The sequence below is a fragment of the Callorhinus ursinus genome, unplaced genomic scaffold, assembly GCF_003265705.2.
Source record: "Callorhinus ursinus isolate GAN/ISIS: 27379988/994484 unplaced genomic scaffold, GSC_fseal_2.0 scaffold42, whole genome shotgun sequence".
NCBI classification, from domain to species: Eukaryota; Metazoa; Chordata; class Mammalia; order Carnivora; family Otariidae; genus Callorhinus; species Callorhinus ursinus.
Genome location: NW_027397104.1, coordinates 13,213,551 through 13,229,663, shown reverse-complemented (window position 1 = coordinate 13,229,663; position 16,113 = coordinate 13,213,551). Strand labels below are relative to the sequence as shown.

Here is a 16,113-nt window from a genome sequence, read left to right as displayed (position 1 = left end):
TACTGAATCATATGGTATTTCTATGTTTACTTTTTTGAGGAACCTCCATATTGTTTTCCACAGTAGCTGCACTAATTTACATTCCTACCAACAGTGCACTAAGGTTTCCTTTTGCCCACATCCTCACCAAGTCATTCATTCATTTTTTTTTTTTTTTGATTCTAGCCCATCTGGCTGGTATGAGGTGATATCCCATTGCAGTTCTGATTTGCATTTCTCTGATGATTAGTGATGTTTAGCATCTTTTCATGTGTCTATTGGCTATCTGTATGTCTTCTTTGAAAAAAACGTCTATTCAAGTCCTCTGCCCATTTTTTAATCAGATTTTTTTGACTGCTTTTGTATTTTTTTGGTGTTGAGTTATATAAGTTCTTCATATATTTTGGATATTAACTCCATATTGGATATATCATTTGAAAATATCTTCTCCCATTCTCTTAAGTTGCCTTCTGTTTTGTTGATCGTTTCCTTTGCTGTGCAAAAGCTTTTTATTTTGGTGTAGTCCCAATAGTTTATTTTTGCTTTTCTTTCCTTTATCTGAAGAGACAGATCCATAATTATGTTGCTAAGGTCAAAGTTCATGCCTTATGATACTCTTAATAACATTTCCTCTTCGCTAGCATATTTTAATTAATTAATAAATTTTTTAAAAGAATGTATTTATTTATTTGACAGAGCACAAGCAGGGGGAGTGACAGGCAGAGGGAGAGGGAGAAGCAGGCTCTCCACTGAGCAGAGAGCCTGATGTGGGACTCAATCTCAGGACCCTGGGATCGCAACCTGACCTGAAGGCTGACGCTTAACCAACTGAGCCACCCAAGGTGCCCCTAGCATATTTTATTATAATAGAATATATAATACATATACAAAATGGGTCTTTTTTAAAAAGATTTTATTTTTAAGTAATCTCTACACTCAATGTGGGGCTCATACTCACAACCCCGAGATCAAGAGTCGCATGCTCTACCCACTGCCCCAGCCAGGCACCCCTACACATATAAAATATGTCTTGATTGTTTATGTTATTGGTAATACTTCCAGTCAACAGTAGGTCATCAGTAGTTAAGTTTTGGGGGAGTCAAAAGTTATACGTGCATTGTTGACTGCATAGGGGGTCAGCACCTCCAGACCCCACACTGTTTAAGGGTCAACTGTTAAGTATGAAAGTATGTATATACACACACATATCCTGGCTGATACATATAAGATACTCATGTATCTTGAAGGATACATGAGTGATCTATTATTTTAAATAGTGGTTTATTATTTTAAAAATAATTGGATGACGTTATAAATTATTTTTGTTTTCCTCTTTTTATGTTTCTGATAAAAATACTAATAAATGTTATTTACAAACAGAAATGCACCTAAGATATACCTATAAGGATAAAACATTTAGTTATATAGCCTATCAAGGTACATATAAGAAGAAGCACACTCACTTCAACAGGGTTAATTATCAATTGCATTTACCAGAAGCAAAAGTTTCAATGTTTCCTAAGTCTGGAACCATATATATGTGTATATACACACACAGTCATTCTCTTACACACGTGCTATATATGGTGTACATTTCTTGTGGGAGGACAGGAGGTTATGAGGATTCTATCGTACAAGACCCTGTAAAAACTTGTGCTGGGGCAAGGTAACTGGTGGAAGAGGTACTAGTTGACTTCCCAGAATACAGCTCTTATACAAATTAACATGATCTATTATTGTAAAGGTATTTAGGAACTTTTGGTTCATCAAGAGCAGAACATTGGATCAAAATTAAAGGCAAATACAAATAGATTACAAAATACAGGTAAAAAATATATCATCGAAATCAAGATTTAATTGAATCAAAGTTTCTCCCAAAACTTCATTTTTTTATATTCCTAATGTTCATAATTGAGAGGCAGATGTAGGTTGCATCATCTTAGAAGGTATACACTACATATTTGAAAACAATACTTTCTTGTGACTTTTTCAGGTTCACTTTGCATATGCAAAAGAAAACTGAATGCTAGCGATTATCTGATTTACCAGCCAGATCCAGCAGATCCAAAAGATTTCTGAGAAGTTATATAGGCTATTTCATATGGGGATCACTTAACGGATAAAAGATAGGATGCACTACATTCCTCTTCCTATTTACTTGCAAATTTAAAAAAGAAACTTACTTTGTAAGTTACCGGGTAATTTCTCAATGTATAATTTAAAAATCTAGAAGACCATATCTTTCCCCTATGAAAGATGCTGTTGAAACTTGGGTTCTTTCCATTAATTTCTCTGATGTATCCAGTGAATCATAGTTTCTATCAGGTCACTGATAAAATGCACCTCCTCACCACATATGCCTCAGACAAATTTCTTGCAAAAATACAACCTATCCATGAATCATGTTACAACTGGAAAAATATTATGGGTACCTAATTATAGCTTTTGGCAGTTAAGGTTCAACTTTGAAAAACACTCAGTAAAATGTCCTGGAGATTACAGGGACTATTTATAATTTTTTTTCCTAAAAGTTTAAAAAAAAACTGTTAAAACATCTTAAACCTTTAAGAGTGTAATTAACAAAATAAAGTTCAAGTCTAGAATTCTTCAAAGAATTTTAACGAACTTTAAATTCATTAAAAATGAATAATCTGATTTCAATTTGTGAATAGCTGATTTAAAACCACCCTGGCAGAAAATTCAGCATGTCCCAGACATGTGGGGGACAGGAGGTAGTTAGCTTTATCAGCCCCAATTAGTACACAGATATAAAGAATGAGAACAACTCAATCACAGCAACTTAAAAAATGGTTTAACTAATACTCAATGGTTTTCCAGAGCTGGAATACAATTTACATAATGCCTCATTAAAAAAAAAAATGTTCTTGGGCACCTGGGTGGCTCAGTTGGTTAAGCAACTGCCTTTGGCTCAGGTCATGATCCTGGAGTCCCGGGATCGAGTCCCGCATCGGGCTCCCTGCTCAGCGAGGAGTCTGCTTCTCCCCTGACCCTCTTCCTTCTCATGCTCTCTCTCTCTCTATCTCATTCTCTCTCTCAAATAAATAAAATCTTAAAAAAAATAAAAAAAATGTTCTCAAAAAAGGCTGGAGGTAGGGGGCTGATTATGTATAAAGAGCTAGAATGTCCTATTTTTCAAGTACAGTATTATGGAAAAATTTGTGGTCCAATCAAGAACATAACTGTGGGGAAAAAAATAACATCCACTGAATGTGTTGGTATTGCTTTTGGGAAGAGACAATTTGACAGGATGTGCTTAAAGCTACTCCTTAACTGATAGAAGCCAGATGTGTGTTTGCCCTAAATCTGGGGGTTACAAGAAAGAATAAAGTTATAGATATAATTTAATACATATTTATTTGTACATAATTGATAATATATTAATTTACATAGCAATATAATTAACTATATAACTATATATAAAAATTAAATATAAAAAATTAAATAAAAATAAATATATACAACTAAATACAAACTAAAATTATATGTATTTTAACTTAGGAATATTAATAAAGAACAACTGAATATTTAGATCAGGCATCAAAAACAACCTCTAAGCCCCATTAAAGTACAGAGGAACTGGCAAAAAGGGTTAGGTTTTTATTCCTTGCCCTCCCCAGTGGCCCTGTCATTCCTGCTGGGAAGCCTCATCCTCCCATCTGTCTGTCCAATGCAGCCCCGGCACCCCATGCACTGTGGTGCCTGCCAGATTTGATCTCCCTCAAAGAGTCCCACTGCCCAAAATCACACTCCTCCACCTATTCTAAACTCTCCTTTCCTCTTTGCATATGTTTTCTATGGAAATGAAAAAGAAGACACCTACCCCTTCGTTATAAGAATTTAAGACAAACTGCAAATGCTTAATGGGCGTAAGCCTTCAAGGGGACCTAAATTGTTTAGAGAACGGGTATTATATAAAAATACGTTTTAGTTGGAAGATATGGAAGGTATTTTCAATAGGTGGTTCTCTATCCTACAAATTCTTGCCTAAAGTAGGCCAAGATTAAACCATTTACTATTTTCCCAGTGAGGAAGGAAGGTGAGGGGAAGGGAAGAAGCAACTGTCTTTTTTGAGAAAACAGTATGTGCTTTTACATTTTTCCCCCTATTTAATCCTCAGAAAAGTGGTTGCAGTTGGTATTATTATTATTTCCTATTTATAAATGATTATGCTGAGGCTGAGTACATTTAATTATCTCAAGTCAACAGCCCAAGGTCACCAGCCTGCTAATAATTCTGCTAGTTTAACATCTGTTGGGCATCTATTTTATGCCAAGCATTGTGCTGAAGACAGGGTCTCTGTCCATAGTAGGTTTACCAAGTTGGGCATTGAAGAAGGGGTAAACCCTTAACACATTATGTATTTCCACTTAATTTGGTAAGTCTTATGATCAATTGCACACAAAGTATATTAAGAGAAATCATGGCATTGTGATGGATTACAATTACGGCCCTAATTCTCCTTGAATCCACTCCTGGCCACGTAACTTTGCAGTACCTGTTCTGACTCTGGAGTTAGCTCTGTAATTCACTTTATTCAGCTTGTAACATCAGCAAGCAGAGTTTAGAAAGCACTGGTGAGACTGAACTGACCTGCTCTCTCTTGAGCCTTAGTCAACACTATGAGAACATATCCCGGCTACTGTACTGAAAAATAAGACACAGATAGCACAGCAAAGTCTCCCTGGTCACCCCAGCCAAGGCCAGCGTTGGTCAACCTACAGCCAGCCAACCCCGACGTGCGAGCAAGCAAGATGAACAGAGCTGCTTAGCCGACCACTCCAGTGTGTAAGCAAATAAACACTGAGTGCTGAACTCCTTCGGGTTTTCTGGTTGCCTGCTATGCAGTATTACTGTAGAAAGATGACTCACAGAGCATAACGATTAAGAAAGAACTATGTGCTCTGGATTTAGAATGACTGGATCAAAGTTATCCTTAGAGCAGTATAGGCCATGTGTGTTCAAGCCGCCCATTTCACTAAAAAGCATAACAAAGTCAATGGACACCTAAATTCATTCTGCAACTATGCTGGTAAATTATAGGATATCAGTGAGTATTTATGAATAAACAAGTAAACTTTGATCAAGCACTGTTTTGCTAGACTATGGGGCTCCTTGAGGGTCGGAGACAAGACTGATTTGTCTCTGCATCTCCAGGACACAATGGGATGAAAAAGGTTTTTTAGCAGAAAGGTCCATCTGTATCTGTTAAATGAAAGAAGAATAAAGATTTGGGTTATTTTACTGAGATCAATGGGAAGCCTCCAAAGGGCTATAAAGAAGCAACAGGATAAGACCTGTGTGTCTGTGCATGTTTTAAATTTCAACACGTTGTATGGCTTTACTTTTAAGACTTGTCTTTTGACCGGACTGCTCTTGCATGGTGAACAGACAGGAGGGGCCGGAGTGGATGCACAGAGACTCATCAGAAGCCACCAAGGCTGTCCAGGCAGAGAGGCATCAGTTTGATTGAGAAGGAAAAGATTTGAGATGTATCTGAGAGGCAGAACAGAAAAAACTTGCTTGAGGACTTGAGGGCCTAAGGAAATGGAGGAACCAAGAAAAAACAAAAGCAAAAACAAAAGCAAAAACCCAGTTTTCTAGTCTGTGCTCCTGGATAGGCAGAGGCGACTTTCACTGAAATAGGGAACTCTGGAAGAGGACAAGTATTTTAAAAATGTAGACTCCTGATTAGAGAGATCTTGAGTTAATCCTCGTCTAAAGCCACCACCTGGAACTTCAATTTAAAGAATCTGTGGCATCAATTTACTTGAGGATTGATATTCCTTGAACACTAAATTGTACCCTGTGACACTGGGTAAGTTCATTTGCCTTATGGGGCTGAAGGGGTCTGAAGGAAGGCTGTGCTGGTTCTTTCTTTTTTTAAGATTTTATTTATTTATTTGACAGAAAGAGACACAGCGAGAGAGGGAACACAAGCAGGGGGAGTGGGAGAGGGGGAAGCAGGCTTCCCGCGGAGCAGGGAGCCCCACACGGGGCTCGATCCCAGGACCCCGGGATCATGACCTGAGCAGAAGGCAGACGCTTAACGACTGAGCCACCCAGGCGCCCCCGTGCTGGTTCTTTCTAAGAGGGCAAAAGACAGCTGCCCCACTGTGAAGACTTCTTGAACTATATTAAACCTTAAAAGAAAATTAAGCTTAAGAAGGAAAAGACTGTACATGCCACATTTAAAATCAGTTTTCTGAAAAAAAAAAAACAAATTTTCTATGGACCTAAAAATTAAACTAGATTTTAGAACATTCCATACACATGGAATGTGAAATCCTGCTTTGCTACCTTATGCTCATCTTAAACTCCATATTCCTAGAATTTCATTTAATGCCATTACTTACTAAAAATCCAATTGTTTCAGGTTATGATTCAATTATCCTTTTGAAGATTGTTATAGCCAACCACCCTGTGGTCTATGTCAGTGTAAAAGCATTGGCTTGGATTGATAACTGGCATCTTTTCCTAAAGATTTTAGCCTTTAATCAGGCCTTTAAAAATATGTACTTTATTAAATTGAAATGTTTGTTCTACAGTAGGGCCATGACTTTATTTATGAGTCTTTCTTCTATGTCTTCTTTCTCTGGACTTCATGGCCATGGATCATCACTTCAATCATAGCTAGTCACCTAAAAAATATGTGCTGTTGGCCTTACAGGGGCCAGAGTTGTGAGAGACCGGGGACAGATGTGTGTAACCCTATCAACACTTCTGGAAAGAAACTAAAGCACTCTGATTGTGGGTGAGCAATACTTTCATGTGTGAAAATGTAGAGAATGTGGGGCTACTGTGAATCACAGGCAGAGCTGAGTGACTTATCAGTCATATATGGTGCCTCCCAAAGCCCAGCTAAGCACAGGGGTACCCCTTTAATCACTGGATAGCCACCACCCTTAAAGGTCTGGTATAGTGCATATCTTAAAGTACAAATATCTTAAATATTTGTAATGATTGAGTTTCTCATTGAATTCATATTCTAGGTCCTCCAAAGCCTAAACCAAAGGGAAGATGAATTTAGAATATATTAAGTGTCAAACACTACATCTATTTTGTTATTAAATCCCAACTCTAAACTGAAGAGCTGTTGAGGAAAATTATCTCCATTTTATACCTGAGGAAACTAAACCTCAGAAAGGTTAGGTGATTAATTTATAATTACACTGCCAGTAAGTGTCAGAGTCAAAATTCAGCATATCTTCCCTGAGGTCTGCACTCTATCTCTGTCCTCATATTAACACACACAATCTCACCAGCCTCATTTTCTACTCACCAACATGGCTCTCCCTCTGGGGCTATATTTAGCTCCTCACCATCTCCTTGGCATGTCAGATATATCCCAGCTCCAGTTTGTTCATACCTTTTCTCCTGCTCCTCACATATTCTTCTAAATGACCATTCTGCTTCACGAACCCAAAAAGATCCATCCAAAAGGAAGCATCCTGAACTCAAAGGAATGATCCACCATGTTGATTCACAGCAAAACTGTAAATGACTCCATTTTCCTATTTGTCAGTAATATTTGGAATACTGTCTAAACATTTAATTAAAATGTAAAGCATTTTATTATCAGACCAGATGGTTACCTGTGAGCCAAATACCACCAAAGTCAGAAAAAGCACACATGGTAGGGAAATCTCCCAAGTAATCCAAAAACCAAGGGCTCCCGAGTAATTCCATCACCTAAAAGAGGCACTCGCTTAGAATGCTAAGTCTCTAGCCCTTTGCAACTGTTGTTCCCTATCTGTAACACCCTCCTAACATGCCCCTTGCTCTATCTGGCAAACCAGAATTCATCTTCAAGACTCTGCTCAGGCAGTGCCACAACAATGGCAACGATGATGACGATGGTGATGATGATACATGCCCTATTCTAACAAAGGAACAGACTAAGCCATGTTCAGTTATATTTACTGGAGGCTGCGTTTTTGTTTTTCAAATCTTCCCTTGCAGGTAATTTTGGTGCTGCTGATGAAGGCACACTGGCAACCTGGGCCCACTCTCTATAGGCTTTTGCCAAGGCTTTTGTCCTAATTAAAATCTAATGCCTTGAGCAACTAATGATGACAGGGCAGTTTTCTGATCCAGAGACTATAAGGTTCCAAGAAGAGCTAGAACCCAGAAGGAGGCTTTAGGAAGGAATATGGACTGACCACATCAAGGACACTGGAGTGAAGGTCATTCTGCACAAGTAACCTGGGGTTAGGGGAGGAGAGGCGGACAGTTTGCAGGAGAGACAACAATGGCTGTCATTTGTTTCTACTGTAGGTTTTTATACATGTTTTTGGGTTATTTCCAATCCTCCCAATTCCCTGCAAGGTAAGCATCATCATTCCTATGTTATTCTCTTTGCAGAGAATGTGCAGAATTGATGCTTTACAACTCAAATATGATTCACGAGGAAATCTACCATGTTTTTCCTCTGCACTTTGCCCAGTTATGCTACCCTTTCATTAAATGTATCACCAAGGTCTTGCCTAGGGCTAAAATTCTTTAATTTTAATATTCACCAAGAAAGATAAATGTTAATAGGTGTAAACAAGAAAAAGAGTAAATGTGTGCATTTTTAGATATTTCCTCTAAACAACTTGAAGTGTTCTGGAAATACTTTTTAAGGGTATAAATCATTTTCCCAGGAAAAGCCTGCAAGAATTTCAAATAAACTCAAGAAACAGAAGAGCACAAATAAGGAGACTGAAAGAAAACCTGGAGAAGTAAAGACACAAGCCTAACTTGGGTGAAGAGGAGGTGAGTCCACCCAGTAATGAACTTGGCAGTGCACTAAGAGGGCTGTTGTCTGTGCCACAGTAGTAACATCATCCTCAAATGGTCATCACTAGCTTTTCATGCTACTTTTCTACCAGCACTTGGTAATCTGATGTAACCACAAGGAAAAAGTGCTCATCCCCCAGATGGTGAGAAAGCCTCTGCCCTTGGGATTTTTGTTTTTCACAGGACTAGATTCCTACAAATATGTTTATTTTTTATGACAGTGAAGATCCATTTACATATTCTTAATTATGTTTCTACTTGCATTGATAGGAATTATCTTTTACTAAAAGTCTGATGTCTTGATCACTGATGTCACCCTGAGAATGTTCACTCTGAAAAGCAAGCAACACAAAAATCAAAAAATTTCAATTCTTGATGACAGCCATTAATGGATTTAATTAGTGCATGGAATTCTAAGACAAACAGACACATGCTACCCTTTTAAGAGAGATATAAGAACAATTTTTTCCTTATTAATTTGCAATTAGTTTTCTAGAATCATAACTTGTGTTGGACTTTTAGCAAGAAAAAATACTCAAAAGGGGATGAAGAATATTTTAATGAGGTTCAACTCTGGTTCTGTCATGTTTGGTATCCAGAAGAGAATGCAAACTATTCCATTTACTAAATTGCAAAATATCTGATATTGCAAGGTTGACTTTTTAAAGACCTGAAACAAAGAAGTGGCCTGGGTTGTACTTGGAAAAAGCAAATAGGTGACAAGGCGCTTTTCAAACACACTGGATGGGCAGAGTAGAACCAAGGATGTTTGGATTTCATAAAACTATTGGTAAAAAAGAAAATGTAAATCAAAAATTACAACTCACTGCTCTTCATTTAAAACATTAGGTAACCATGAATCACTGAATTCTACTCCAGAAACCAATATTGCACTGTATGTTAACTAAGTAAAATTAAAAAAAAATAAAGTAAAATAAAACATTAGGTGGCAGATAATGTAAATGTCTTCAATAATAAATTACAGTCTTACACTTAAACTTTCACAATATTTATTACAAGCGAGAAATGCAGATTTTTAGAAGTACTATTTCTTTATGTCTAGAAATACTACTAGAAATTTACTCTATAACTTAAGATAATTCTCCTGAACCATTTGGAAACCTCCTTGGGGCAACTGGGTGGCTCAATCAGTTAAGCATCTGTCTTTGGTTCAGGTCATTTTCTCAGGGTCCTGGAAGCTGTCTGCTCAGTGTGGAGCCTGCTTCTCCCTCTACCTCTGACCCATCCCCACTGTGTGCTCTCTCTCTCTCACTCATTCTCTCTCCCAAATAAATAAAATCTTTAAAAAAATATGCCCACCTCTACTTAAAATGTGTATTTTCCCAAAAAAACTTAAATGTTAAGAACAACACTTATATTTCATATATGCACAAGATATACAGTAACCACTTAAAGTGTATGATGAGATATCAATGGATGAATCCTGGGAAAATAGAACTCTGTCTCCACATTTTATAAGCACAGACATTTGCTTCTCACTAGAGTTTTATTACTCAGTTTATTTCTGATTTACAAAATGTCTTAGAAGCAGTAAAATTATGAGCAACTTAGTCCCAACTGCCATGTCAGAAACTGAGACTCCAATCTTTTTCCAGATCAGAAGCTGACTTTTCATTTCCTCCAAACTTCATCGTCGGTGACCAGGTGTTGGGATTACAAGCTGCCGCCAGAAGCCGGAGCAGAGCGGACTCCCCTCCTTCCTGTGAATTCTAGTGCTTGCTGAAGCCTCAGCACAACAGGGGTTCTCCGCCCTTGGTGTTCACTAGAATCCTCTGAACTTTTTACAACTACTGATGCCTGAACCCTTGGAGGACAGTGATTAAATCAGAATCTCTAGAGACAGGGCCTGAGCATTGGTATGTTTGTAAGAGCTCTGCACATGATTATAATGGGCAGCCAGGGTAGAGAACCACAGATAGATGGATGGTCAGATCCTGGTCAGCTTATTATTGTTAACAAGCTGGGGAATGTTGAGTGGAGGAAAAATGAGGGTAAGTCTCCATGATAAACTGGCAATGACTGGAGAAGGCTCTATCTGTAGACACAAGAGGATGGAGGCTGCACTCCCTAAGTCCATTCAGATTATCTGTAAATATAATCAACCGACACCCACATTACAGCCTACATTTGAGGTTCTAAGACATCATTTTTTCTGGAGACAAATTTTCATTATGGAATAAAGAGGCTATATGTGTGCTAGGTATCTTCTGGGTTTGCCACTCCAAATTAACTTCCTACCCTTCTCCATCCTGGGAAGCTGACCTATAAAGGGCTATATAAACAGATCCCCCCATCCTTTGACTCCCTGTTGGGAGTTGAGGTGTTCTGATAGGAGATCTGAGGGAAAGAAGAGAGGGAAACTGGAGTGTGTATTCCCTGACTTTGCTCCCTGTGGGAGCTCAACCGAAAGTCATAGCTCCTCTCAAGGTGTCTCTCCTTGCAAGTCCCTATAACCACTCCCGCCTGCATCTGCATGCCCAGGGTGCAAACTCTCTCTGCTCTTAACAGCTCTGCTCCTACTCTGTCCTCTCCCTTTAAAACAGTTCCTTTACTGAACCCCATATGAATGTTACTGAACCCTATATGAATTATCCTAATTTGGGCAATCTGTTTCCTGATAGGCTCCTGACACACATTTGTTGGTCAAAGATGTTCATTTTTAGATCTTTAAAGAACTAATGAGAGATGCCAGGTGCCTGGCTGGCTCAGTCGGAAGAGCATGTGACTCTTGATCTTGAAGTCATGAGTTCAAGACCCATGTCAGGTGTAGCGATTACTTAAATTAAAAAAAAAATGAGAGATGTATACAAAGATTCAAGGTGTCATTAATGATTTTGAAGAGGTTTATTAGTCAGGACTAATCAGAATGGATGCTACCTGTGTCCTAGAGGCCTGTGACTCTGCTAGTTTGTAATCCATTAACTGCTGGATCATCAGGACTCTAGGAGGGGGGCAGAGGGAGGGCACTCAGGACACCTAGGGTGGTGACTAATTTTCAGTCAGCATAGAAATATTTCAGTATTTTAGTATAGCCACAAACAAACAAAAAACTGGAAAAAATTATATTGCCAATAATAAATTATAGTAGGTTTATATCTTAGGAGAGTACTTAACAAATATGTGAAGATAATTACAAACTACTTGGCAAAAAACAAAGCAGTTACAAAATAGCATAGCATCCTGATTTTGTTTAAATACATATGTATACATGTATTTATAACTTTAAGTGAAAAGAATGAAGAAGTATATCGAAATGTTAATAATGTTTAATCTCTTAGTGAAATAATAAATTATTGCAATTTTCTTCTTTAAAAATGTATGTGTTTTCCAAAATTTCTGCAATGGAATGGATTTAATTTTTATTGCAAAAATAAGAACTTTTTTTTAAATGGAGCACAGTAAAAAAAGTTGTTTTATTTAAACTGAATCTTAAAGACCTTTACATGTTTATAGTGAGCATTTTCACTTCATCTCAACAAAGATTTACTGCTTAATCTTTATATACCAGGGAATAAAAAACAGAAACCCAATGCAGTTCAACACTGATGGGCTAACAACCAAGTGGAGAAGGTGGAAAGATGAAAAAATAACACATCATTATGATACAGGCAAGAACAGAAATATCTAAAGATTCAAAAATTCAGGGAAAAGATAGACGAATTTTGTCTGGAAGGAAGTCATAGAAAGCTTCAGAGAGGAACTAAAGACTGAGCAGGACTTTGAAGACTAAGCAGAAGTTCAAAAACCAGATAAAGCAGGATGGAACTTTGCTAGGAGAGAAACAGTTCACGCAAATGATCTCAGGCATGAAGCAGCCAGGAACTAAACAGAATTAGCTCCGCTCTCTTTCTCCTAAAATAGAAACTTGCAAGGACGTTGACTTTGAGGACAGGGAGTATGCATTTATGAAAAACATACTATATGACAAGGACTGAGCTAGTTTTTGGTTTTGTTTTTTAAACTGCAACTATATTACAAATAAGAAACCGGAGTCTCAGGTAGGTAAGGGCTATTTTAGATATCCCAGAACTATACCTTAATTACTTTGTTTATATTATTCTTCTGTTTATATGAATCTTTAAAGATATATATTGTATTCTATCAGTTGTTCTCCTTACATGGAAAGGATTATGAAGAACTGCTGGCGTGCAGGGTTTTGGATTTACCCACCACAGCACTTCCTCATCACCACAAGAGTTAAATATTAACTCTCTGCTGATACCTGTCCGTGGTGTGTGTATGTAGGGGGCAGGTAGTAATGGAAAATGTCATAAATGTAAGCAGTTTGGGGAGCTACTAGTCAGGAAATAATGTGTGCCATATTGGAATAATCACCTTAAATTTAGGTGAAACCTTCAAAGAAAGCAAATCTTTAAGTCCAATATGGGAATTAAATTATTTTAAAACTACATGATGTTATGAACTCTAGACCTGGTAGAATTTGTCAAAACTATTGATAAAGAGGGGCGCCTGGGTGGCTCAGTCGTTAAGCGTCTGCCTTCGGCTCGGGTCATGATCCCAGAGACCTGGGATCGAGCCCCACGTCGACCCCCACGTCGGGCTCCCTGCTCCGTGGGAAGTCTGCTTCTCCCTCTCCCACTCCCTCTGCTTGTGTTCCCTCTCTCACTGTGTCTCTCTGTCAAATAAATAAATAAAATCTTAAAAAAAAACTATTGATAAAGAGACAAATTCATTGTTTTGAAAATATTTTTCAATGCTATTTTACACCACTTATTTTTATTAGAATGGATTAATTCTGGGCTTATTGATTTTTTGCTACTTGTCAATATGGAAATAGTAATTCTTTAATAATATGCCTAATGGACCAAATTCTATAAATGTTTAACGTAGATATCAGACCAAGTGTCACTCTCTAGGTTCCTGGATAGTGCAGAAATCAAATTAAATCCAGTCCATTTCTCACTATGAAGGGATTTTATTTGGGCATGAATTTATTTGGCCAAGACAATAAATTCAGTTTTTCTTCAACATGAACCAAATTAATTTCTTAGGTGTCACTTTACTCCACTTAGATCTCTGTTCTTTGAAGCCCAGGCATCCCTATTAAGAATCTTTTAATAATTCTATTATAGCTCAATCTTAGACCACCTGACTTCAATGCGATATTCTCTATGAAAAAGCAAGTTGACTTGAGTTCCTTTAAAGTTTTAAAAAGTTAATATTTGCCAAGCACTTTGAATATAAAATGTGTCAAGAGTAATAATTATTTAAAAAAATAAAATCACAGGGAGCTATCCTTCCATAAATTTTGTCTCATTTTTTTAAATCCACACCTCAATATCCCCCAAAGTCAGGAGGCAGTGCAGATATAAGCATATAGTCTGTATTTTCTTTCAAGTTAATGCAAAGTCAGGCCAGAAAAAAATGTACTTTTCATACCACATTTTGCTCCCCACAACTTTTAGACACCAGGCACACTTAAAAGCACTATTCTGAGTGTGAAAGAAGCACTGCATCCAAAAGTCATGAGAAGGAAAATGACCAGCTTTAAGTCCCAACTCTGACTCTGAAGGCCCTGTGATTGTGCCACAATTCCCATAACCGCCAAACCAGGAGAGGTGGTTTATATCCTCTCTGCAGACAGACACCCCCGGCTCAGCCTTGGCACTGCATCTGTCCTACCCCAGATAACCTAGCATAGGAAATTAGCCAAATTATTCTAAGTATCAAATCATCAAACACCATGAGTGTGGGAATTTGATCAATTCTATAATTATTAACTCTTTAAAAGACCTTTTTTTTTTTTTTTTTAGAGAGAGCGAGCGAGCACATGAGTGGGGGGGAGGAGCAGAGATAGAAAGGGACAAACAGATTTGTCCACTCTGAGTGTGGAGCCCCACTCAGGGCTCGATCCCATGACCCTGAGATCATGATCTGAGCTAAGATCAAGAGTCCAACACTTAATCCACTGAGCCACCCAGGCACCCCAAGAGATGATGTTTTTAAAACCTTCCCATAAAGTCAGTATTCCTATGTCTTTTAAACTCCTAACTAATGAAGCAAAACATTTCCATATAAGAAGTCCAACAAAGCCATGAGTGATCGGATACATTAATGCCCATCTACAGAGGAGCCAGTAGAAAATACACACCAAGGTCATGCATGGATAGAGGTCAGAAAACTCTTGGAACAGTGGGAGAAATCACAGTGCTGCATATTTTGCCTGGGCGAGCAAGGTCAGCTCTGGGTTGGTCCTTCTCAGTAAGCCAAGTGAATGCTCACTTTTAAAAGTGGCCGTTCTGAGCACTGAGGTGCATTTTTCCAGGAATTTTTATAAAATGCAGGCATAACAGGTACCTCTTTTGACAAATACACCATCTGTTTGTGCTCACATGCAAGTATGGCTTGTCACTTGGCACTTTGTGAATTACTTCTTGAAAAGGGAGTTCTGCTTTCAGCAAATAGTCCAAACAAGGACTTTTAGGAGGTAGGTGTTGCAAAAGTCAGGATATAGCAGTCACTTTTGCTAATGTTCTAATCATAGGTATAGATACTGCCCAAGCCAAGTGAAAGCTGAAAAGTCTTCAAGATATTAAACTAGAAGAAAAAATAGCAGAGATACTGTGGATCACAATTCAAATGGATGAAGAACCATAGAATCTTAAGATGTGAGGGCTTGAGTGGAACCTTATTACACTAGACTGGATAGTCTATTTGCTTTACTTACTCAATTCAGAGACATAAAAACACGTTGTCTGTGAGATCTCTTAACCTACAAGGAATACCAAGTTCACATTAAGTGTGTATGACACATCATTTTTTTACCCGGTCTGTGGTATGAAATGCAATGGCAAGTAAGCCAGTTGGTGTAAGGGGTGGCCTTGGTCTACTCTTTTCCCTCTGTTTCTGGCACCCAGGCAGAGCAGGCAGCCACAGGTATTCAGGGAGGGTATGAAAGACTTACTTTTTTCAATCAAAGGTCCTTTGAGAAAGTTTTATTTTATGCTCTCAAAACACTTATTCACATGTGTTCATGTGGAAATTGCTTATGTTTTCAAAATAAACTCCAAATCTTTCTCCAATAGGGTAGGAGATTGGGGAGAACATGGTCATTCATCATGTGCTACGGATTTTACACACAAGCTCTCAGTTCATCTTGATCACTGCCCTGTGAAATATGATATTACATCCATTTTGCCTGAGAGACCACTGAGGTTCCAAGAGGTCAAGTAATCTGCCAAGGATTCCAACCCAGTTCTGTCTTACTCCAAACTCAAGGTGCTTTCATTTTATCTTCTTCTTCTTCTTTTTTTTTTTTTTTGGAGGGAGAGAGAGAGAGAGAGAGAGAGAGAG

General features: G+C 38.0%; 1 protein-coding gene across 1 annotated transcript in view; it reads left to right on the top strand.

Annotated features, from left to right (window-relative positions):
* Positions 1-16,113, top strand: part of LOC112809571 (interferon omega-2-like) — a 61,790-nt gene that overhangs the window by 41,344 nt on the left and 4,333 nt on the right. Inside the window, 1 exon segment of the mRNA XM_073881328.1 lies at positions 15,846-16,038. Within this exon segment, the coding sequence (XP_073737429.1) occupies positions 15,846-15,993 (148 nt within the window). The 3' untranslated portion in view covers positions 15,994-16,038.